Raw genomic sequence first — 26676 nt, forward strand, 5'->3', positions numbered from 1 at the left:
CATAGCATTAATGATTAAAAATAATAAACGGTCAAAACTCCACAGGAAACCCTTGATAATTAATAATCTTGGTGGCGTAGTAACTACTTGCAGGGCTATTTCGCATTGGCATGGCAAGCTTTCTGCTAATTCACTGACAAGCAGGGAACATGCTTGGGCTAGTCAGTAACAATACCTCTGCAAAATGGCTGTCTCAGGAAACTAGCTTGCTCAGTCACCAGCCAAACAGGGTTATTTATAAGGGGATGCAAAACAACTGGGCTAATTGTCTTATGATAGCTTCTCCTGTCTTAGACACTCTGTCTCTCTGTTCCCTCCGAGGTAAGCACAGTCAAGATGGTCTGCTATTGGTCAGTTGCGTGAATTAGTATGTCACAATTCACAGAAATTTATGTGACAAACCACTTTGCCTTAGATCTGCTAATTGCAGCAAGGTCAATGTCAAAAATCTACTGGAATGTAGCTATTTCAAATACTGGTGTGACTGCATGTCAGAGCATTTGGGGGGATTTTTGGATACCATCCAGCTCGTCTAGCTCATTTTGCTTTTAGGCGATCCTTCCATATCTGGTAAAACATGGACTACATTGTGCATTCACACTAGCATGATTGGGTATAATTGTGCAGTCCTTCTTAAATGTGTAAATATGGCGGAACCTAATGTATAGTATTCATTATAATCGTTAGAGCAGGAAGCTTAAAGAAATGAGAAAGCCTCTTTTTAGTATTTGCAATAAAGAACTTTCATTGTTGCATGGAAGCAATATCAACAACTCAGCAAAAACAGTGCACCCAGGAGCAAAATAACCACACATATGGAAGAAACCATTGAAAAGTTAACATAAAAAAACAACTACATTATACAGTTTTGTGCCAAAATATACAGAAGAGAAACAGAATATCTAGATGTTGCGAGAGAAGCCAATCTCAATAAGTCAGACACACACTGACTAGACACTTGGCCACGGCGAACACAGAGCACAAGAATATCATTGCACGCCTTCTCCGAGACAAAATAAACAAATAGTAGCTGACCTTAAAGGAATAGTGGCAATATTTCATTATGCTCGTAGTTCACCCCTTATAGAATTTTATTAAAATAGTTTCAGCGTGTTTTCTGTAGAACTCTTACTCCTAAACCTTCTAAGGTTCTATCAACGTTTAGAACAACCATTTTAAAACCCTTCAAAGGAAAGGATTAAGGTTTAAAAATTAGCTTTATCATCCTATAGAGATTACGGCTGTTAAAAATATATTTTTAGCAGTTTCTCCCAGGCCTCCTTGTAATTAAACAAAAACACAGAACGTGAAGGCTGATAACACCACCCGTTTTTTTTGTGTACACATAACCCAGGAGGATATGCAGATTGGAGACAGCTGTAGAAAAATACTTTTAGTTGACTTTTCCTTCAGTGTTGTACTTTTTCACAGCTTCTTGTCCATGCTGCACAAATGGATCTGCTGTAGTCAATGGAGTCTAGACCAATACTTTCAATCTTTCAATGAAATACTTCACTGTGAGAAAACAAAATCTGTCTTCTTGGGGTAAACTGACATTAGTAGCTTATTAGCAGATCCCCAAAGTAAAATCATTAGCTCTCTTTGTAAGTGTTCACTTTGAAGAAACTTCTGTATGTGAAAAGTAAACAAACATTGTGGACTTTGGCTTGCAGAGGGTGTGGTTGAGAAAAAGGATATACAAGAATTAGGCATACTGTAAGTGGTTGAGGAAGGATGTGAGAGGTATCACCCCAACACCCATGTGTTTGCTACATGTTCTACTCCCTTTACAAATGGAGCCCTGGTTCCTATACCTGGGGAAGGAGATAATAGAGTATAATAAAGGCTTGGGTTGGAGTGCAATGAATACAACACCTTTCAGTTTAATTCACTGGTAAGGGTCCTGAACAATGAGGTTTTTGATTCACTAGTAATGTGCCTGTTAAATCGTCTCAGAGCACAGGGGGCAATGTTCCCAGGTATAAGAACTAAGCCTGCATTTGTTTTGATTATGTGTTCTATTATGTCTCGTTGCGATCAGTCACCACATGCAAGTACAACATTTACAGCCTGTGCCTCGTGCATGACAGCATGCTACACATTCACCAGACGGTCACATTGAGGCGCAGGCGTAGACCACAAACACACATACGTACACACATACTGTACATGCTCTCGCACATTCGTATGCATACACACAGAGCAGATAATATAGTAAGTTGACTGTACAGTCCATTGTCAGAGGCATGGCAACGCCTGAATTCACTGTCTTGTTTTGGCTGAACTATAATTGCAAAGCAGCTGGATTCTTTTGGCTGAGCTGAGAGTCGATCTGGGTGGGAAAGGTATTTTGGCTCAATAGTAATATCATGGAACATATGTTTGGATTTGTGTTTGATATATGTGCAAATGTTTCAGGATGTGCAGCTTTTTTTCCAACCCTATCACCAAACAGAAACTTGATATTGGACAATTCTGCAAAACCTCAGATTCAGTTCAATCCCAACAAATTTCAACATCCACGCAGAGCACCTACAATGTGGTTTATGCCATATTATGGTTATTATGATTGCTACCCACTCCCTGCTATGCGGAGCTTGTTGTTTCCTTGTGGAGGAGGAAGAGGAGGGAGGAGAGAGGAGCCTACAGGTCCCACATGTCCTACATTCACATAATAATCTCTTCTTCCACATGAGTCAGCTGACTGAACTGTGGTTAAGGTTAGGCTAAAATTATTTTTTTAAACTTAATTTAATTTGGTAGAGAAAAAGGTCATGGTTACGGTAAAAAAAGAAAAGAAAAAATTTTAACGATACTGACTGCACCGCAACCCCAAAAATAAAGTCTTTTTTTTGTACATTTTTAATTTACTACATGACGGTCTTATGGCTATTTCAAAGCCTCCACACAGTCAGGGGGACGATTTTGATGGGGAAATACTGAATTAATTATTTATTCATTTTCATTGGCCTAAAGGTAGTCAAAGCTTGCATTTAGAAATACTGGAATCAGCTTGTAAAATATACACTATGTGCAACTTTCAATTGTTGAATGCACACTCCTTAAGTCACTATGCCCCCCAGAATTTCCAGAAAAAAATAAAGAGGACATGACATCAGTGTTTTATGTTACTACAGTCATGGTTGGTGTTAGATAGGCACTGCAGTCTCTGTATGAAAGTCAGACGTGTCACACCCATCCACATCCCTATCCTCAAAACCCTTATGTTCCACTACACTACTGAAAGGGCACACTACTCCCTGCATTGACAGGCTGCAGAATTATCCAATATGAGTGTAATTTTGTCAGGATACTGGGCTGTTTTTTAGGATAGACAATAATTTCACAAATGACACCAAGGGGCCTATTACTACATGAAGGAAACTTTTTTTTTGACTGTGGATAGATGTGAGGAGAGCAGAGGTAGGGTGGGGGTTTAGCGTGGCATCCTTAGATTTAGTGCATTAGACAAATAAGGCTTCCCTGGAAGGGACTGATGCAGCAACAGGGGGCAAGAGGAAATGGTATAAAGACGACAATCAGGGCATAAAGCAGCAACTATTGTAGAAGTCTTATCGGGGTGCAGCAACAGTGTAGGTACTATGTAAAGAGTGGGCCTTCAACACTAGCTACATGCATAAAAAAACTGAAGAGGTAGGGGCAGCAGGGTGGTTCACTCAGACCAGTGCGGGCCTGGGTTGGAGCAGAACCACAGAGAGAGAAGTAAATGCTCCAGTGACAAATCAGAATAGCAATAGCAGACATCCTGAGTTGAAACAGGAGCTAATGCAGAACAGATTGCTGTTTCAAATCCAGACTGAAAACTAATCCTGGCTCTATCACTTGTAACTTAGAGTGGCAACTCCCTGATGACATGGCCTGAGGAATATCAAGAGCAGGGTGAGGTGGCAGATAGATAAAGGAGGAGTTGGGCTGGAAGAGCAAAGGATTGATGGAAGAAGAGGAAAAAACAATGCACAGAAGAACAGAGGGATAGGAGTAAAAAGCAAGGGAGAGTAATGAAAGAGGCAGGATTCAATTTCAATTAACTCAATGTAAAAGTAAAACTCGAACTTATTTACATCACAATCCTTTTCAGGTAGGGACTGTATGAAAATTATTGGTGTGTGGAGGGGGTATAAAACAAAATAAATTCTTCTTAAAAAAGCAAGATCCTCCACAGCATTATTAACATTTAATTTGGACCTTTCCCTTGACTTTAATAAAAAAAACCTTTCCTCTAATATATCTCTAATGTAACAGTATTGGTACAATTCGATTAATTGTTAATAACTGAAACCGGTAAAGCATGAATCATTTAAGATGGTGGACCATAACCATAACATTCAACCTGAATATGTTAATGGAATTTTCATTATTTTTGTATTTGATCTTGTTTATATCTTAAAATTTATCTGCAAAGAAAAAATTAATGACCACCCTCAATCAAACATAATTTTTGTACAATCCCTAATTAGTTTTTGTCTCTAGGACATAGGCCATAACTATGTGGGAAATCCATTTGCTAAATCAAATGAACTGAAAATGTATTCCTTAACACGAATAACATTTATCACAATAAACCATGCAGGTTGTCAATTAGGATTCAACCTGTTCTCTCCCTCTGTTACACCTTCTATTCTCTCTCCTCATTTTTAGGTACACCGATGAGCTGTCAAGCATGTGTTATATTGCACCTAGAGCTGCTTTGTTGCGGGTGGACTGATATTGAGGTTCATGCTGGGGCAAGGAGTGGGAGGAACAAAACAAAACAAATACCTACACGTACACAGTAGAACAACCTGAAGAACACACTTTATATCTACATACACAGACATGAGAATCAATGTAAAAGGTGGAGTTTGATTGCACATACACCCTGACACATACACAGGCAAAATTATAGTAGAAAAACAGACATAATCAGAAACTCACATACACATACAGTAGATGAAGGCACTATTGCAAGCAAAGTCCAAGTACTATTTGTGACAGAGAACATCAACAACCTCTTCCCAGTCTAATTCTGAATCCCTTGGGCTAGATGTTAGGGCCTAGGGGAAATATTTAAAGACAGACAGAAAGCAGTTTTGGATTTTAAAGAAAGTGTTATGTGTTTTTGAGAGCATGTTTTCCTGTCTGTTGAAAATAAAACAAGCAGAGAAATTCAGACCTGTACATAGGATGTAGCTTGGGCTTGGCATTCTGTCATCTCACTTTCCTGTCTGTCTATGCTGAAACAGGAAGAGAGGTGCTTATTCATCTGTTCCTCGCTCATCACCTTGTCCTCTCCTGTATCCCGTAAATTCATACTTATAAACAGTTAACTGATTGCTTAATGCACAATGTGTCATGGTTCACAGTGCAGTGAGACACATTATATTTTATCTCCTGCTACGTCTGCATTTTTGTATCTGGATTTTTTTTTTGTGGGATGTGAACTCTAGTAAGTGAATAACAAGTGACTGTGACTAGACACTCATGACCTTGACATCCACATTTGCTGTGTGAGCTGGGGAGCCAAGCGTGTTAGAGTAAGGTGAATGAAAAGCCATTCCACTGCCAAGAAACTATCTAGCCCAAGGGTTTTACACACAAACAAATACACACACACACACATGCAGAGATATACACAAGCACACACACACACACACACAAGCATTCATGCACTCACGCAACAGTTCCCCTCACTTCCCCCAGGCAGCGGACAAGGCAGTACATTCAGGGTAACAGAGTCAGTCCCTTCAGAAATCCATTGGATCCTCCTCCGCGAGGCCGTGATTGGCAATGGTCCTGCCCCCACCTTTCAATGGCATCCCGTCACTTTCAGATTTTGCCTCAGGGGGCGGGGTGATCCCTGATCCCCCGGCTGGTGCAACCCAGGGGTCAGTAGTAGGCGGGTAGAAATCATCGTCAAAGCCACAGAAGCCTTCGTCCACACCTTGATCATAACGCTGGTAGGTGGAGGCATGCACCTCGTTTTCTCTGGCCGTGATCTCCAGCGTGCTATTCCACATGCCATAGCCAAAGTAGATGAGCACACCTGAAGGGACACAGACAAATATTAATATTTACGCATAGGCACACCTAACCACAAAATGTTTTTAGCACTATTAAAGCATTATTTTAAGGGCTCCAAACAAATGTAAAACCAGAGACAGAGTAAAATCTCTTTTCAACTTAGAAACAATTCATCCCGATCTGAGTGAGTCAGAAGAATACAGCAATCCTACCCACACAGTAAAAAATTGCACAGATATCCACCTGTGTTTGTGTACGAACAAAAACAGCTCTGCTGGACACCAGTCTGCATTCATACTTTATTGATCCCAAAGGGAAATTTTGTTAGTTCTCTGCATTTAACCCATACTAATTTGGAGCAGTGGGCAGCCATCACCTTCGGCAGTGGTCCATGCTGGACTCAACCCAGCGACCCTCCAGCTGACACAAACCCTAAATGCAAGACAAATTGTCACTCAGTGATGTGGTTGCTTACCCACGAGGCACCAGATTGAAAATCGTATCCAGGTGATGGCAGACAGTTTAAGCATGAGGTAGATGTTGACTAGCATGGCTGAAGCAGGTACAAAGGGCACACAGGGTGCCATGTAGGGCAGCCGCTTAGGGTTCTCTGGCTGCTGGAGGATGATGATGATAAGCAGGGCAATGAAGATGATGAAGAAAATTAATAGCAGCAAAGCCCACCAGCGACCCTCCCCAATAGTGCTCGAACCTGGAAGGACAGGAAACAAGACAAAAAAATAAACTACTAATTTATTGTTACACTATACTGTAAACTCCTGTCTGAATTTTTTTGAATGTGTTCTCACCAAAGATGATGAAAGAGCAGAAAGCGAAGATGATGATGAAGAGTAGCAGCACACACACAGTGACAGTTTTCCCCGTGGCTGGAGTTGGCCTGTCCATCTTTCCCGGAAGACCCAATCGGATCCTCAGGGTGTAGTAGCGTGGACCAATGAGCTTCTTCAACCGCCGGGACATCCCGCCCTCGGACTCTTCTGCTTCAATGCCAGTAGTCATATCCACTGTGCCATAGTTTGGGTGGCTTGCAGTGTAGGCGTTTTTATCTGGTTTGCCTATTAGCATCTCGTTATCACCCAGTGACGGCAGGTTTTTGGCTCCACAGGTGTTAGTGGGCGGATCTCCATACTCATCTGCTTCGCTGGTGGGTGAACAGGCATCTTTTTCGCACTCAGCCAGAACGCCTTCCTTCCTCTTGTTGTTCTGCTCCTCAGAGAGGAAGTTCACAAAGCCGTGGATGTCACTCTCAGGTTGGTAACGCAACAGTAGGACACACAGGCTTACCTGCAGGAAAAGGAAGAATTAGTTTCTTTTAAAAGCAGAAAGATTTGACCCCATTGTCACATAAAAGTGTGTTTCATCTAATCATAGACATACAACACTTGATCCATCACCTTTTGGTAATGTTATTTTGCCCTCTTTTTTTTTGTATGTTTACAGCTATAATTCTGTATGATTGATATAGTCAGAAAAAAACTGTTGCTGAAATTGAGAACTCCTTCAAAGTCTGTCAGACTAAAGAAGAAATCATAGAGTTAACCACACAATAAATCTATATTTGGTTCTATTAACAAAGATTATAGCGTACTGTGTGCTTACTGGCTGCCCTGTACTATTTGTAACAGTTTACAAAGTACTAAGAATATATCTGTAACACAGCGAGCTAAAGTGTGAGCACCCTGCAAGTATCCATACGGTGTATATGGATGTGTCCACCATCATCATCCAGCACTCACCAGGGTATAGGCCAGCAGGGTTCCTATGGACATCATCTCTATGAGGTCTCTGAGACTGACCAGGAGGGACAGCAGGGCTGCCAGAAAGCCTGACACTACACAGGCAACAGCAGGGGTCTCTGTGTAGGAAGATACATTGGCCAGGAACCTAAACACGCGCAAAAAAAAGGACATTGAGACTCAGTTGCTCATGCCATTTAGATTGACATGAAAAATAAATAATACTAAATAACTGTGTGGACTGACTTAAAAAGCAGGCCGTCCCCCGCCATGGCATAGATGACCCTGGGCATGGGGAACAGGGACCCCAGGAGGGATACAGTGAGTCCGGCTATGGAGCCCACCGCGACGATATACTTTGCAAACATACAGCCATGCATGGCAAACATCTCCATGAGCGGGGCGTCCGCGTCAATCTCATTATACGGGACCATCAGAGTCAGGATCACAGAAACCTGGATGGAAGAGGGTTGAATAAAAAAACAGAGATTCTATTAATTAATAAAGAGTTTTATGATAATTAATTAATATTAAATATTTATGTTATAAGCCACTATGTCGAATTTGATGGTTTGTGATTTTGGTGCTCCTAGTGGTAGTTTGTAGTAAAAAAAAATGCTGCACAGACCCCATTGCAGGCCTCACCAGTTTTCAAAGGAATTGTGAATTATTTTTCTAAAAAAAAAAAAAAAAAAAAACCTGATAAAGAGCATTTTATTATGATCAAAAACTCCCAAACAGCTACTAAATGGACCTCGTAGTAGGACCATTTTCTCAACCTCATCAGAATAATTTGACAGATGCTTTAATTATATTTAACACTCCCACAGCCCATATTTTTACACAGTTAATGCATTCAGCACACCGCACATAGCATCACTTGCAAAATGTTCATGTCATCCTACTATCTCACTGTGTGTGTAAGTGTGTGCTCAATTTTGAACAGTGCGTCTAACGTGTGAAATTTTGCAGGACCATCTGTCACAGATACAGTGCTGCAAAAGAGAGGGATTTTCGTGAACAGAAAACATTAATCCTCACAGAGAAGAAGGTAGAGAGATCAGTTTACCCCTAGTAACCGAGTGCCCTTTGATCCTTCATCCATTCTAGCCTGTCACAAATCATGGTTAAACATATTTGTTTTGAGACCAAAGCCGACTGCAAACTGCATTCTACAGTGCCCACTGTAGCTCGCTGTCGGCTAGTTTTCACTTTGCACATTCATGTGACTCCCCACCATGATAGAGGTTTCCCAAAAACTTCATTTAACATTCTCTACCTTATATGAGGAAATTCAACATGGAAAAACTAAAGGAAGAACCATACAAATTGTGACCGTTTCGAATGAAGTTAGACTGTCTCACACTCTCTAATTCATGTGTACAGTAAAGCCAGTGCTACCAGATAAAATATGTGACATGTAATGGGCTTAATGATTGCTGTGACTCCAGGATCTTGAACTGCAGCATCTAGAGGATTTTGATGGGAGCAAAAAACTTATTTCAAGACGCCTACTGAGTGAGATAGATCAAAGAAAGATGGTGATTAGGAGAAGCTGAGAACATAGATTTTGTAGCACAAGATAGGGCTGATGTGGAGAAAGACTAGGTACTCAAAGAGAAGCAGTGGAGTTTTGAAGTTTATGCAATCTTAGCCCCAGACGATGCCGAAAAAATTCTTCTTCCTGATAGGCCGCTGTTACACGGTACCCATAGCAACAACCATCCAGCAACGTGTCAAAGTCAGAAGTCTGGTAAGCTGTGCAAGCTGAATACGTAAAGATCAGAGATGAGATACACACCCATGCAGATGGAGTGCAGTGGGAAGATTCTTGATGTTTGACTTTCTATCCTTCTGTCAGACACTGCTCAAAGTTTGGGGTAACACTTTAGTAAAGGTAAGCCAAGAAAAGTAAAAGTTTTTCATTATAAAATTAAGGATCATTTAACAAAACAGTATGAACAAAATGACCAAATCATGAACTTGAACTTACGTTTTGTTCTCCATTCACTGATTTAAATTTGCAATGTTTGTCCCCATGTACTTCAAAAGTTACCACATCAAAAGCCCGCATAGTTTTTTGAAACTATGTGGGTGTATGAATTAGAAGCTATGATTATAGTCTACTGTCTTCCCACAAATTGTTTATCTGTGAAATAAAAATGGTATTTTCTAACATTTGAGTGAGTGAGCTATGCCATTATCTCCCCTCATTGTGTACATACCAAAAAAACAGAATAAAAGTTAAATCATTTATTGTTCGTGTTTATGTCTGTGGTCATTAAGGTAACTCACAGAGACGTAAGCAGTGAGGCAGGTGATGAGTGAGGCAGTGATGGCATAGGGGATGGAGGTGTTGGGACTCTTGGCCTCCTCTCCTGTTGTAGCAATGATGTCAAATCCAATGAAGGCATAGAAACAGGTGGCTGCTCCCTGCATCACCTAAACAGAAGCAAATGAAATTAAAGCTTACATGAAGAACATAAGCAAAACAGGTCTTAATCAACCTAAACACTTTCCTTTCTGACCTTCCTGTTTTGTTTATTTTGTTACTTGTGACTAGTGAGTGCATGCGTGTATTTGCATATGTGTGCATACCCCCGACCAGCCAAAGGGCAGGAACCTCCCCTCGTCCCAGTTCTCTCCATTGACGAAGAAAAGTCCGGCGATCATCATGAATACCCACACTATTAGGTTGATGACGTTCAGCACGTTGTTGAAGCTCACAGAGTTCTTCACTCCCAAAGCAACTATCACTGTCACCAGCAGTGCGATCAGCAGCGCCAGCAGGTCTGGGTATGACTGCTCCCCTTTACCTAGAGGATAAGGTTTGGATTAGCACACACAGATATTATAGTTGTACAAGTTGGTGGTGGTGGGTGATGGATATTTGCTTCCAAAAACCTAAGCTGGTTAAATAAATAAATCGAGTCAATCATTGTAGCGCTATGGACTATTTAAAAGCCAGTTTAAACAATGCCAGTACAGTCACTCAGCACTGTGTGTGTTAAAGAGTTAGCAGTGAGCATAAGATCGCCATCAGGCCATCTTCCCCAAAATCATATTCTTGAAACACCAAAAGGGAAACATAACTATTTTCGTCAGGTAAACTATCACAATCACACTAAAGTGTTACATTGATTGCAGAGTAACACACTTTATCAATAATTACTATTTAATCCAAATCAGCTGACTTTATAAATATACCCAGGTGGTCACACATGGAAAGTAATGAGACATATTTTGAGCTAAATTCCACACGTTCTCTCCAGCAAGAACAGGAAACATTAACTTTCCATTATGTTGTGGAACAGCTGGCCATGTTGCATATCATGTGACCACTACCACCGCTTTGTCAGTGTCCAACAGGAAGAGACTGTCAGGGCGGTGTCATCTAGATAGACACAGCTGGCACACACAGCCATCTAGTATAACACCAGATCAGCAGGCATTCCCCTCATGGTACAGTTTATGATATGGAAAACTATGTTGTATAATCATTTAGAAATCCAAGATGCTACGGCTGCTTTTACTTTCCATAATGACATGATTTAAGATAAGATAAACAGTGAAGAATTGTTTGGATGGTCCATGGAAAAAAACTGATACACTTTGGATGTTCCCAAATGGTGTTACTCTAATTTTTCATCATTATTAGGATATATATGATAATATGCATGTCATAACATGTCATTTAAATACATTAGCTCATTGAGTCATTGTCATACAAAATCTTTCCCCGTGATACAGATGATATTACACTTCTGTTACATGTTGACAAGGCAGTTCATGACACTGAGGAGGAGCATTAGATTACTGCAAGAATACAGAATGACTGCAAAGTGAGAGTACATGCGTTACACTGACAAAGCTGTCATTCAGCCCAGGAGAAGTCAGGGTCAAGCCACTACAGCAGGAAGTATTGGACGTTAAACTGCAACCACAAGAACAGACCTGACTCTGATCCCCTTGTGGAGTGTGGGAAGTAAAAGGGATACTTTCTCTCCAGAGGTCACTTGGATGATAGTCTGATTATAGATTTTAAAGCAATAATTGCTTGACAGTTGACTAAGACAATGATGTTGGATCGACCACAGACAGACTCTAGCTGATAGCCGATAAGCTCTAAACTGTAAAATTGAACTCTAGGACAATCAAACAAAAAAAATGTGCTAGTGAGAATACATTCTCCCTAGTAAAAAGAAACACTATATATCAGTGATAAAACATGGTCCAAATATTGTATTTGCTATTTATTATCACTAAAATTGTAAATGTCCTTAGTTTTCTTCACATACAAACAACATGAGTTCCTTAAACAAACTCTGCTGTATCACTGACAGCATTGCATACCAGTGATGTGTTGGTCGCAAATGATTCAATGGTTCTAGCTTTTTAAGAAACGGATGAGAGCTGGCTCCCATCCTTTCCCACTCACCCAAGCCATTGAGAGTTCCGATGTGTGAAATCATAAAGTTGCTGATGCTGTGATTGGCCAGTGAGTCTGCCATGCTGCTGAGGGCCGACGCCCCCGCTGCCGTGCCAATCAGATACTCCAGAATTAAGTTCCAGCCAATGAAAAACGCCACACACTCGCCCACAGTCACATAGCTGTATGTGTAGGCCGAACCTGTGGTCTTAGGCACCCGCACGCCAAACTCTGCATAACACACTCCTGTAGGACAAAGGTGTAGACCAACACACATTCATACACACATATCAATGATGCATTATCATCCAAGTGAAAGGCTGAGTGAAGGTATGGATAGGAGCATTAAGGTAATACTAAAACATCCCTTGAGTGCCTTTTATATTATATAGCTCTGCCAGTTTAATGTCTTTGCCCTTGTTATTATTATATAGTTATTAAAAGGCTCTTCATCTAAATCACATCAGTGTAATTGTGATAAGAATGACAGCTGCCTTTATAATGAGGCCTGTAGTGTGTTATAGCCAGTCTAGAATGTGTGTGTGTATGTGTGTGTGTGTGTGTGTGTGTGTGTGTGTGTGTGTGTGTCTTTGTGTGTGTGTGAAAGACTGAGAGACAGTAAGACTGTTTAACAGCAGAAAAAAGTCACAAAATGCATGTTTGTATGTGCATTTGCTCCAGTCTCACCTGACAATATGGAGGCCACAGCGGCAATAATGAAGGACACAATGACCCCCGGACCGGCCATCTCCTTGGCAACCAGCCCCGAGACCACATACATCCCTGTCCCAACGCAGCTACCCACACCCAGGGACACCAGGTCCACTGTAGATAACACACGGGCCAGCCTAGTACCATGTGAGCTAGTGCCGGTCATGGCCGAATCCAACATGGACTCCACAGGTTTGGTCCTCAGGACACGGGACGCAAAGGTGTTCCATTTTGCGCCCCACTGTACCCTCCGAGGGTCTAGCTTTCCTACCATACTGCTCATACTGAGGACTAAATGTCAAGGGTCAGAAGTCAAAGAAAATAATTTCACAAGAAAAGGAGTGTGTAGTTTCAATTTTTCTTTTTCTTTTACTGTTTTCTTGCGAAAACAATCATGTACAGCAGTGCAGAAAAAGAGTTATTCCTTATCCAAATGATGGAAGATTCAAAAGAAGATCTGATTTTGTCTTGCTGCCTCTCTCTCTTGTCCTGGTTTAGTGGAATAGCATCTTAGATCTTCCCCACATGGTGAGAGAGAATATTATCTGAAAAACAAAAGTGGGATGATTTATTTTTGCAGCATTTCACAGCACATTACCTTCTATTATTCTTCTGACACAATGCTTACTTTCAAGTACATGACACAGGAGAATGGTGGAGATTCATTACACATTCGTCAACAAATGAAGCATACCGAACGAGGAAGCAGCTAATTAGCAGCCCTCTCCCTGTAGCACGGTTGCTATAGTAGTCAACCTCATTAGTGACATTAGTTTGTTATTGGATGAAAGAGCAATATGGGTTTTTATATGGACATTCTCACATAATTCTACTAAACCTCTACCAGACTGTGTAAAGTATGTTTGAGCACATTCAAACAGGGCTGTCATGGTTTCATTCACTTCTGTCAAACTGCTTGTTAACATTACAACGTAATTCACAATTCATATTCTGCTCACTGTACTGACATAGTGTACTTCAGTAGGCCTACATCTTTGAGGTACTTGTAAGTAATTCCATTTTGTGCTCTTTTGTACCTCTACTCCATTACATTTCAGAGTGAAATATCATGTTTTTTAAAGCAGTAGTTACTTGTTTCTTTGGAGTTGAAATTATACATAAAACTCAGGTCAAAATTACAAATGATTTGTCCAATACAAACGTGCAAAAAGTCAGAAATTGTCCCTAAAAATAGTTAAGTAAAATATTAATTACCAAGTAAATAGCCAATGACTGAACTGGAAGTTAGCCAATTCATTACATAATATATAATAATATAGTACTCACAGAGGCATAATAAGTACTTTTATACTGTAGCTACAATGCAAAAGGCCTCTAAAATGTTTATTCGTGTTTAGAAAATGTCCTCAACTCAAAATGATTGTAAATCAACAAATACAAAATGCTTTGTGTCTCACAAAAATCTCCACAATATGTGAGCTGCACCCTGCTAAACACAAACATGAATATGAATCTAAGCAATCATAGAAACAATTAAAAGCTGGGGATTTTCTTGTGCAGAATAATAATAATATACATATAACAATTATGTGTTACATTTTAACAATAATAGAACAAATTCAAACAGCAGAGACTTTATTATACTTTTCTACAGCTTTTCAACAGTGTCTCTGATGTCATATGAGTAACAGCGGGATAAGAGATGCATTTGAAAACAGAGCTATTATAGCATCTATTGTAGCACAGTCCACCTCTCTCTCATTCTTTCACTCTCTCTCTCTCTCTCTCTCTCTCTTAACAGAGTAAACTAATCCTCACCATTCATCTACTTTGAACAACAAGTGCAAGTTACTAAACAAACACAAACTCACATACAGCGTACCCACATTGCCTCTCAGCTATAATATGAGCCACTCACATAAATGATGGCTGCAATTACCCAGCTGTTTAGCCAAAGTAGGCCGGGGCTGCTTTTGTCACTGCACTTAGTGGGAGTACAAGCACGAGGAGAGGCGCAAAAAGCTCAAAAGGTGATTTAATTTGTGTGTGAGGGTGTGTGTCAGGTGGAGCAGGGGCTCTTAACCCATCACTAGGCCGACTCACAGGTATCCTGATTATACTATAACAGCAAGATATTCCATAATCTACTAGTACATGGAAAGATGCAACAGGAAATGGATCCAAACAGTGATCCAAGTACATGGCAGAGGATGTGTTGTCCACTCATCTGCAGGGAGGAACAGAGTTGCTTAAATTGGATAACGTCACAGTCAAAATATGAACCTTTATCAAACTCAAAAGTAAGGGCTCACATCATTAAACACACATTCACCCAGAGATTAACGTTGGCAAAGTCCACCGAACTCCTGGACTAGCAAAGCAGAAAAAGCACAGGTGTATGTAACAACACAAACAATGGCTCCATTCAATTATGTGTCCCAGTAAGCCACATCAGTGAGTGAGTATGCGTAATACCAGAGCACTGGAGCTGGCTCACCTAAATGGAATGCAGCTGTCATTTGCATTATTAATTCCATCCGTGCTTTTCCTGCTTTGACAAGTCAAAATGTCTGCTGCCAAAAGGGGTGTATTGTAGATAACTTTATCTGTCAATGACCTTCATCAAGAAGTCTAGTGCAAGTTGAACAGTCAGTTATGTTAAATTTGAAATGTTAAACATATAATCTAAAAGCATGAGTGGATGGTTTGGCACATTCACTAGAGTAACCACCTGAAAATAGTGGCCTATTTTATTAATTGAATCAATTTCTGAATCAAAATGAAACATTATTCCTGTTTAACAATTAAACTCAAAGGTAATTATATTACAGTGTCCCTTTACTTAGATATTCTACTGATGATTTCTAGTTAACTATTGACTTCACAAAACAAGATATTAACAATCTCACATTGTGCTAATTTGTCTTTTCCTACTGTTGTCAAAACATATCATTGACATACACATACACGTGTGTGTGTGTGTGTGTGTGTGTGTGTGTGTGGGTAGGTGTGGGTGTATGTGTATGTGTGTGTGTGGAGGACAAGAGTAGGAGTACAACACATTTGGAGGAAAGGATGAGGAGCATGAGTAGACTGAAAAATAGCAAATCTGTTTTTCATTAGAGCACCAAGCTTTGATCCTCTGGTTTGGCTTTATCATATGTGTATGTAAGAGAGAGAAAGAGTGTAAGAGAGAGTGTATATGGAATGGCTAGACAGACCTTAATAGCTTTAATTCGAGACATTGATACCTATGCATGCACGTATCCAATCAGACTCCTCACACACTTCAAAAAGTGGCAGCTTGGGACAAATGGGTTTTGTTTGAGATTGTTGTGTTTATGCTATCTGTATTAAGTTCTACACACACACACACACACACACACACACACACACACACACGCACACAACCATTCATCATTCCGTATCACAAATCAAATCATGCAAGCAGCATGTTTTTCAAAACATCTGTTACGTGTTAATATTCTATTAATATTCTCTGCCCACTTTCATGGACAGGGACCACCAGCCGCCCTGTGCAAACTCTTTGAACAGTAGATCAACAAAACCGAGCTGCACAAACCATCTGCTCTGTGCTGGAGAACTGACTTCAGTTTAGGAATAATCCTCACTGGAATAAAGGTTAGTTTAAGCACATTTAACCTTTGTGGAAACAGAGTTGACACAGAGTATCTGTTACAATTTTACATAATACATAATATCAACAGTCTGTCCTGTGATAAATACTTGTTTATCTAGAACTTTTCAGTTACAGGGTTTTTACAGTTAAACTTTACAATTAAACTAAACTGAAAAATAAAATATCAAAACAAGAATAAATAAACAGACAGACCAAATGTGTTGATAGATGAAATGATAGTAACCTCATTATTTAATTTTAATTGTTTGTGCAGTTAGCAGCATTTCTATGAAATTTAGTAGAACGATAGGCCAAGGAACAAGTACATAGTTTTGGTGCAGATCCAGGAACATATCCAGTTTTTAAAGCATTTTGCTAATTTCCCTTGATCTACTACAGTTACTGAGTGAAAAAGAAGGCAAGTGAATCCCATCATACTTTGTCACTGTGTATAATTGAAGTCAGATATTGTTCCAGATGAAGATTAAACATTTCTAATTTTCTGTTAATGAAATAAAAAAATGTGCGCAAGCTTGCAGGGCATCACTCGTGCGTGCACACTCATTTATAGTAACATTGCAGTGGCTGGAGGAGGCACATTATAAATGATACTTCGGCATTATGGAATATATATGTGATTTGCTCTCTTGTCGAGATTTTGATTCGAAGATCAATATCTCACTCTGGAGCTGTCAAGAGATTAGCTTAGTTTTGCATAACTGGAAGCAGGGGGACACAGCTGGCCTGGCTCTTGTTTGTTGTCATCACCATGAGGTTTTCAGGTTACCAGCAGAGCTACTTGTAGGCGTTGCTGTCACTCAGAACTGTGTGTTGACATTATGCTAAGCCAAGCTAATCAGAGAAACACTTAAAATGATATCAGAGACAATCAAACTTTTTTTAGCGCTAATAATTCATTACATTACCCACAATGTACGCAGTAGCAGATGGAACTCCAATGGCAACATCTGGTATATGGTGTACCATCCCCTGACTCTGGTAACAAGACAGAAACAGGCACAGTGCTGTTCTTCTGAGCCTCTCTATGGAGCACAAGCTAAAGTGCCAGTGGCGACGTTATCTACTGAATTATTTAATAGTGTGGGTGCAGGCAATACATTTCAGATTTATTTAAACATCTAGCCATGGAATTACTCATATTGCTCTTGCCATTTCATTACAAGCAAAAGAGCCATTGAAAATATAAGCGTATATGTGAACAAAACATTAGAAAGAGAGAAAACACAAAAAGGTTTGAAAAATGACTGTCATCTCCCAGTGTGTGAGCAATACACTGCTGCTATGTTTACAGCATCCCTGTTTCACACTGACAAGCAGTGTAATGGAATTTCAAACCAGATCTTTTCTTATTATAGTGCTGAACAAACACCCATTATCTGCTCTGCCAGAGTGCTGCCGTTTAAAGATCAATATTTGAATCCCTGTCATTGTAATCATCACCACCACCTCTAGCATCTTAACATTAGTGTGTTTCCTCTTCATATAAGAGAGCTGTCAGAACATCTATCCTTGCGTCTAACCAGCCATTACTAAGCCTGTCTCTGTGTCCGCCCCTGCTGCGTCTGAATTACTGGATGAATAACCAGATCGAGCTCTCACTGCATCTACAGTGAGAGCTGCGTTGGCTTAATAAGGCTGAGTGCTCTTCTGATTCACTCAAAACCAACCTGGCAACTAGCCTGCGTTGCCCGAGCCCCTACATAAACCAAACCTGGCTTGTGGCCCTGTCCCCATTCTGACAGTCCACAGACAGAACAGTAAGGAGCTAACTCATCATCGTTCCAAAGAACACCTGAGTCAGGGACATTTGTCTTACTATGTAAATTGTTTTCTTCTTTTTCACTCACTCAGTCTTGCTTTGGGATGCTGCTTTTGTGTCGGTTTACTACATTGGTCCAGACTGAAACATCTTAATAGCTCTGCAATGGATTGGCACAAAAATTTGCACAGGTTCCCAGGTGAGGAATCCTAATGAGTGAAATGGCTAAACAACTGCTGGAAGGATTTCGAGTAAATTTGGCAGACACATTCATGTCTCCCTCATGACAAATTGTAATCACTGTATGAAACAAACTTGATTTTCAACATTGTGCTCTATTAGGTAAAATACCTGACAGTTTTATTGTGTTAACACTAAGGAAACAGAATGCCTCATCAACACTTGCCATCTTCCAAAGAAACATATTTACCACACAGAAACCCATCCATTACAATTCTAGGTCCAGTTCATGAGTCTTACAGATATCAGCAGTAATTGGCTGGTTATAAAGTGGAGATGTGGAGCCTAAATTCATTTTCCTCTGCTTGACTGACTTTGGCGACTGTCTGGCTGATTAAATGCCTTGGCTGACTGGCCACAGTATCCCTATCTGACAAGCCTAATGAATCGGATTTCTCATTCGACACAAAAGAGAAATTGCCGCCTGCCAGGTTGACTTCGTTGTCTGACTCATCAGTCGCATTTCACCTATCCCTGTCTGTCTAAACTGTTCAGAGACTGATTTTTAAACAGAATTGTGATGTTAACATTAGTTTTACTGAGCAGGCTGCATGACTGGCTCTGTAATTTACTGATAGATTCTTCGTTTGATTCACCAATGTCAAAGTATCTATGCTAATGTGTCCTTTCCATATGTAAAGGGAAAGTGATTACAGTAACTGATTAATGTTCCATGTTCCTCTGGAGAGCCGTAAAAACATAGAAACAAGTCTTGGAAAGTCTACATTTGGTATAAACAAATAAATGTCAGACTGCATACAATCCAGAACACTGTCATTCCTAACTAATTAGTGTAATGTGTTGATGGACACTATTGGAACTGGTAATAGATAAATATAAACACAAACAGGGATGTCCCTCTGCTTCACTCAGTTGGCTGTCTGACCAGTTTGCTCATTTACTGACTGACTGGCTCATATTCTGGCTTGTTAATGATTCTGACTTACTTCCTTTTTATCACTGAGCTTAAACATGTCAATGTGTACTCTATATTAGCATAGTGACAAGAAATGAGTTGCCGTTGAAGGTGTATCATCCTTATCTGTCATATGTTTGGAGTTAGAAACTGTTGACAATGGTAGCAGGCTCCAGACAAATTGCTCTGCATGACTGACCTGTCAGCCAGCCCAGTTCACTCACAATTAGGCCTGCCTCAAACCCATCTATCTTGCCCTAATGCAGCACAGTGGGAGCCTGAAGCTTAAAGCACACTGGGTCTGACTCCATACTGCAAGATAAACAAAAACAACAGTGTCACTCCTTCTGGCTCCTTGGCTAACCAGCCACATCAATGACATCTCCGTCTGTATAGCCTTAAGCTCTAAAAAAAAACAGCAGGGTTATTCCGCTCACTCAAAGACTTAACCCCAACTTGATGCCAGTTTTATAAACCACAGTTGAAGACATTTAGTCTAAGGCAAGGCTTAAAACCTGGCACTAAATTTGGCTCATTAATTTTGGCTGCAGACTTCAGGCATATCCTGCTGACTAATTCTTGGACAAGAACCTCCAATTCCACAAAATACTGGTGACACTGAGAGATAATGGAGAAAGTAAATATTACCAGTGGTTGCCAAAAGCACCCCCCCCCCACACACACACACACACACACAGTACTTTGTCTATCGATCTGATTTGCTAATCCCCATCCAAGCTGTGGCCAGTATTGTCCTACTGCAGGATCTGAGAGAGCTTTTATGATAGAGAATCGCTGTCTTGGGTTTACATTGACTCAAAGAAAATTCATCTGTCATAAACCATCAGAGACATACAATATACAGTATCTATCTATTTGCCGTCACTCTCGCTAACTTCTCCACTCTCTCTTTCTGTTTTCTAAAACTCTATCCTCCCAGTCTTTCTCCTACAGCGCAGGGAGTTGTTTTTCAGCTTATACTGCTTACCAGGAAATTATTGAATGCCTGTTGTGTGCACTACTCACAATGTTCAAACTGCTGATGATCATTTTTATTTCATCGTTCCACATTCACTTGTTACCCTTTCTCCATTGTCAAGTGTATTTCCTCCCTTTTGCACTCTGTTGTTGTTTGTTTTGTGTTTTTCTTTTTCTCTGCCTCTTCTCAGAGGCTGACCTTGGAGTGCTTTACCATGGTAACCAAATGGATAAAACTCCCTGAACTCCAGTGTTTGTCCATCAACAGTTTTTTCAATCCAACAACAACTTTGACTTTTTGGATTAGCATTTTAGAGTGCACCAAGAGCCCGAGCTTCTTTTTTTCCCTCCTAGCGTGAAATGTAAAGAAAAGTAACAATGCTCATTTGCTGAGCATTTCTCATTGCCTTCAAATAGAATAATGTGTGATAAATGCATATCTATATATACAGTATATTTATTGTAGTATGCTATATAATAACATTGGGACTGATATAAGTAAATTAAGCCATTAAAATACTGTAGAGTACACGTATCTGTTTTAATAACTCTAAATGGCAATGTACAATGTACAAGTCAAGAAAAATTTGAATGCCATGAAATGGGGATCCAAAGGTACATTTTGTGTGAAGTTTTTAGTCTTTTTATTTGTGAGAATATAAAGGTGTCATTGTAGCAGCCTCGTTTTGTGTAAAAAGAGAACCTCATAGTAACTACTGCCAATTACATGGGAAAGCTACAGGTTAGCAAGATGTAACTGGGTTTCCTGTCCTCTCTCATACGCTTCATTGCAACAATTTAAAAAAATCCTATACAATTTCTTAAATAATCATGTTTCACAATCAACCCACAGAAAGGATATCGGCAGTGAAAATTTTATCCGCTCCTGCCTCCCCCTGATGACCAGGATAGGATATTCACATTGTTTACCACAATTTAAACATCCTAATGTCTGTTTTACTAGAGGTTTACTGCCTCCTGTAAGACTTATTTCGGTTAGTATACACACTGTTTATTGCTGCCTTGAAAAAAGTAATACATCATGCTAATTATCACATCAGGACTGTTGTAGTTTAACTATATTCAATGGGACTATCTTTTAAAAAATATTATTATTATTATTATTGTTATTATTATTATTATTAGTAGTAGTAGTAGTAGTAGTAGTGGTAGTAGTAGTAGTAGTAGTATTATGGAGGAGTAGGAGCTGAAGACGCAAATACTGGGTTAGTATTTAGGGGAAGGAAGCACACTGGAACTACTTTGTGCAAGATGATTGACTGTGTTGATTTGTGCATCTTGTTTATAAAGTACTCCAAATCACAGGAGACATGCAAAACTATTGATACACCTGTAGGGAAGAAACAACAGTCAGATTTATAACAGAGATCAGATGACATTGTAATGATAATGATCATGGCCGCCCATCTCCCACACACTAGCCCTCTAGTCTCTTTCAGTCTCTTTCCATCTATCTCTCCTCCTCTTTTCTCTCTTTTGTGCCTGTTGAGCCAATGACCAGATGTGTGTGTGTGTGTGTGTGTGTGTGTGTGTGTGTGTGTGTGTGTGTGTTTGTGTGTGCTACTGACAGAGGCAAACAAAGAGACAATGTGTGCATGTGTGTCTGTGTTTGTGTGTGAGGTTCTGATTATATTAGCCTTTATGCGCAGGCAGGTTCACTGACGTCAGTGCTGAGCAGCATCTGATGAAGAAAGGGTGGTGGAGACCAGTCAGCCATTCATAAATATATTATGGTTGTATGTATGTCTGTGTCTGTGTTTCTGCTGCATGAGTCACACCTATATTTTACTTGTTTTTTTGACACCACTAAATGTAAAGTAACTGCCATGAAGAAATCATCTATCTGTCTGATTGTTCCAAACAGACATAAACATTACCATCTCTCAAATAAACATCAATTCTCTCTAGTGTCTGTCTTGTATCTATTACACACACACGCACACAAGCGCGCGCACACACACACACACACATACACAGTAGCATTTCACAAATACTGTGGTTATACAGTTACACATAGTTACTCTCACAATTTTGGCATGTGACTTTAAGCAGCTATAATAAATATTTTTATAATAACAAATGACACTGTTAAAGAGGAAATATGTACTAGTGGTGCGGTTTTAAGATTGCAACCTGACGTGCTCGTATACGTGCTTGAACCATAGGCTTGAACTCATGAGGGAACATAATCCAAAATACAACCGCTTTCACAGAAATCCCACAATAAACGCGGAAACACCAACAGTGTGAAAGACAGCTTCACACAACATGCTGGAGACTCAGGTAAACTCCCACTGCAACGTTACTTTTATCAGCTTGAGGTTGAACTAATTCATACTTGTATGAACAAATCACTCCACGTTTGCTTTGTACATTTACATCATTTCTTGCAGGCTAAATCATCACTTTGACATAATACTGGTGGTAAACAGGATAGTAATATGGGTCGCATTAGCTGGTGAAGTCATGTGGAAAGCTATACTAACTTTGCACCTGATAACGTTAGCAACTGCTCAGCGTTAGCTGGAGAGCTAACGTGACTCAGTGACTTCAGCCTTTCTGATATTGACTGTTTTCACCCGACATCATCTAAATCTCAGCACATAAAACTGTATTGTTTTTTATTCTTACATGGAGGTTATGTTGGATTTTGTGTTGGAATGTGTGCTGTGCTGGGAGCTGGTCGTTCTGTGGTGTTAGTGGACTGCATGAAGTTAGCTGCGGTGTTGTCGCTGTAGTTGGTGAGAGGCTCTCACCGCAATTAACAGCTAAAGAGGGTCAAGTCCAACACAAGACTAAGACCTTCAAAAAGTGGTCTTAAGACCGGCCTCAAGACCAAGACTGGTCTCCAGTACAACACTATGTGTTACTACATCATCAGCTGGACTAACATATTGTAGTTAGCAAGCTTTTACAATTTCAATCTTTTAATTATTTTATGACTTTGAAGGAACATTATTAGTTTGTGCATGTGATATAAAAAAACTAAATAAATCAAAATTCTTCCTGAGGTTAAGGAGATAAGATACCAACCATTCCCTTGTTCAAATCCAGCTGGGGACCTTTCAAGCATCTTTAAACCTCACTTCCTGTCATCTCTCCAGTGCTATCTCTACCAAATGAAACTCTGCCAGACAGTGAATCACAAAATCAACACCTCCTCAAAGTGAAAATATTCAGCCAATGTAAAACAAAAACTGTTACATTAATGCAATGGTAAAAAGGCAGTCACGATATTTGTGTCCTGGTAAAGTGCCACTGAGCAAGGAACAAGTCACTGCACCTCAAGCTGCTCCGGTGGTGTGGCCCTACATGTGACTCTGAGTCCTCTGATGTGAGACCCGGATATCTTGGGGGCTGAGTATGTGATGGATATGCAAGAAGGCAAAATGCAGTTGCTAAATTGGTCAGTTATGTAATCTTCTGGTTCTACTTGTTATTGTTGTTGTTTTCACCCTATCCGTCATCATCGTCATTATATTTCTTTTTCACATCCATTCTTTTGTATGGTACTATACTGGGGGAGGCTACAATTAAAATTTTTTAAATGCTTTTGTATTTTCAAAACTAAAGCAGTATTCATGTATGTCATAGTTTTGCCAATGGGAGACGCAGAACATTTTTGTTATTTCCTGAATTTTTGAGTTTTACTTAAATTTAAAAATTAATTTGAAAATATATAGTTGACACAGCACGAAAAAGTGTTCTAATTTTGCCAGCCAAGAACCTAAATCACCTATTGTGCTTTAAATGATCACTTGTTTAAATTGTATCCTATCAATAATTCTATGTCGACACTTTAATCGCTTTCTGCAGACTGAATATGTCAATATTTTCATACAAAAACCCACAGCTCAAAGCTTGCAAACACAACCTCCACATAAAAGTCATTGAATTAAAGCTGAAGTCAACTTTCTCCATTGCTCTGCAGCTGTCTCTTGTGGTAAGTAATAGGCACCTGTTGAGCGCTGACACGGCCCATCAAGCTTGAGCACAGCGATCTGCCGATGACTGTTTTCAGCACCACGGACAGCACGTCATCACAACTGGATTTGAGGGATGGGAAGAAAGAATTAAGGAGGAAAAAAAGAGAGAGGAGAGACCTTGTGGCGGATAGAGAGAGGGAGGGAGGGAGGGAGAGAGAGAACTGGCCATGTCATTAGGGATTAGCCCAGATCCACAGCTTGAGGCTTTCAGTGTCTGAGTGCTCTTGTCCTCACATAAACACACACACATGCATCCAGCATCACAGTGTGTTGCCTCACTGTTGACGTGGGGCTGCAGACAGACAAACAGACATAGATAGATAGATAGATAGGACTCACTGTTTTTGCTGAGCAGAATGTGCCAAGAGCCAGATAATGCTGATAAATCATAATCTTTATGATACAGACAGCCCTTGCAAAAAGCTTATTTTATATGAATGTTTATAATACTACCCCTTTGTAACAGGAGGACTGACAATAGCAAAGCAACTCTATACCTCGACACTATCACAGCATGCAAAAGCGTTCCTCTCCTCCTTCTCCTTCTCATTTCCTGAGCATAAAGACAGTAAGTTTCACGATGGCATCGTTGTTTCTCTCATCTCCCTCTGACACACCTAAGCACAGTCCATATAGCCAATAACTACGTGCTCTCACCTGCAAAAACACTTAATTGAACGTCCCACCCTCTTTTCTGTCGAGTTCCACGCCGCCCCTCTGTCTCTTCCTGTCCTCTCTAGACCCTCCGAACGTGTCCTGCTGCAGCTCTAGTCCGGTGGGAGAAGCGACGCCCGCCCGTAGCCCTCTCTATCTTTCTCTTTGTCACGCAAAGACGCGCACCGTTAAGGTGAGGTGCACATACAGGAAGGGAGCAATTCCCGACATTTCCGTCCTCTCACCGAACTCACTAAAGAGCCACCTCTACGAGGGACGCACAGTTTTCACTGCGTTATGCGCCATCGCTCATGAAAAAAAGCTGCACAAAGGAAGACAATAAAAAAGGGAGGAGGAGTGAGGGGGGATCCAGTGGAGGAGTGGGGTGGAGGGGTGATCTAGCTGGTGATAAGAAGAGAATGAGAGGAAGAGAAAAGTGGAGGAAAAACACTCACTGTGGCGCGGCCGGATTAAAGGATGCCCATGTCAGATGCTGCAGTCGGTCGCCAGCATCAGCAGCAGCATCTCCCTGCTGCTCGGTGCATCAGCGAGAGCCAGCGCGGGAGGAGGGATGGGGAGGAGGGATGGGGAGGAGGGAGGGTGAGGCTGATGATGTAAAAAAAAAAGCTTTAAATCATTTAGGAGCCCGCTGCACGACATGTGACCGCCGACACGGTGTCTCATTCATCCGGTTTGTTTCCTGATAGCCATCGACCGGCCAGGAGACACCGAGCTGGCCGGACGTCGTTGTTTGAGCCCACCCCGTGATTTACACTGATCCAACTATGACACAAGGATTATCACCACCATATGCCCACAATATCCCTTGAATTTATGTTCTTTATGTAGTGGTGCATCAAACTTATTTTGTACTTTAGCCTATCTACTTTTTACAATTTAATATTACTTTATTTTACATTTTATTGTCAAATAAAGCCTAAGCTCACAATAATTTGAATAAAACAGTGGGTGATAGAGTCATAAATGCCTTTCATTCAATCAAAGAACAGCAAAAAAAAATATCATAATGAATGAATTGTGCCATATAAATGTCAGATTTTTAAAAGGATTTTACATAGCCTAAACATAGAAAGGGAAGAAATAATCAGGAGTAACAATCCTCATGATAGATAGATAGATAGATAGATAGATAGATAGATAGATAGATAGATAGATAGATAGATAGATAGATAGATTCTTTCTTATTGCCAAGTAACAGTAATAGCTCAGTGCAAAACACTCAAATGTGAGTATGTACAGTGGATATGATTTGATGTATACAGTTCAGTTCCTCAGCATTCCAAGCACCCACACAGGCAGAAAGTAGGCTACAATGATTGATGTACTAGGGCAAACAAGTCCAGCCTGAGCACGAGTTCGGCCCATTGCCTACAGTGCATTCAGATCAGTATGGGATCTTGTGGGGTCTGGCAAGGGGTGTTAGGTGTTCTGTATGTTGTAGGAAATAAACTGTTTTTGAATCTAGTGGTTTATGTTGATATAGACCTATAGTGCCTTGCAGAGGTTGCAAATACACAATAATAACAGAACACAATTTTTATGGAAGGGAAATTCTAGCAAA

General features: G+C 40.3%; 1 protein-coding gene across 1 annotated transcript; it reads right to left on the reverse strand.

Moving 5' to 3' along the window:
- Positions 1 to 718: 718 nt before the first annotated feature.
- slc7a14a (solute carrier family 7 member 14a) lies at positions 719 to 25679 on the reverse strand. Its single transcript, XM_038729845.1, has 10 exons — positions 25550 to 25679; positions 12895 to 13463; positions 12217 to 12453; positions 10377 to 10594; positions 10074 to 10220; positions 8025 to 8233; positions 7779 to 7926; positions 6831 to 7326; positions 6497 to 6733; positions 719 to 6043 (listed from the first exon to the last, which is right to left on the reverse strand). The coding sequence occupies exons 2-10, from the start codon at positions 13199 to 13201 to the stop codon at positions 5745 to 5747; spliced, it is 2298 nt and encodes a 765-aa protein (XP_038585773.1). The 5' UTR covers positions 13202 to 13463; positions 25550 to 25679; the 3' UTR covers positions 719 to 5744.
- Positions 25680 to 26676: the final 997 nt, after the last annotated feature.

Source organism: Micropterus salmoides, unplaced genomic scaffold, assembly GCF_014851395.1.
Source record: "Micropterus salmoides isolate LMB-PRFRI ecotype aquatic unplaced genomic scaffold, ASM1485139v1 Ms_hic_scaffold_19, whole genome shotgun sequence".
In the NCBI taxonomy this organism is placed as follows: domain Eukaryota; kingdom Metazoa; phylum Chordata; class Actinopteri; order Centrarchiformes; family Centrarchidae; genus Micropterus; species Micropterus salmoides.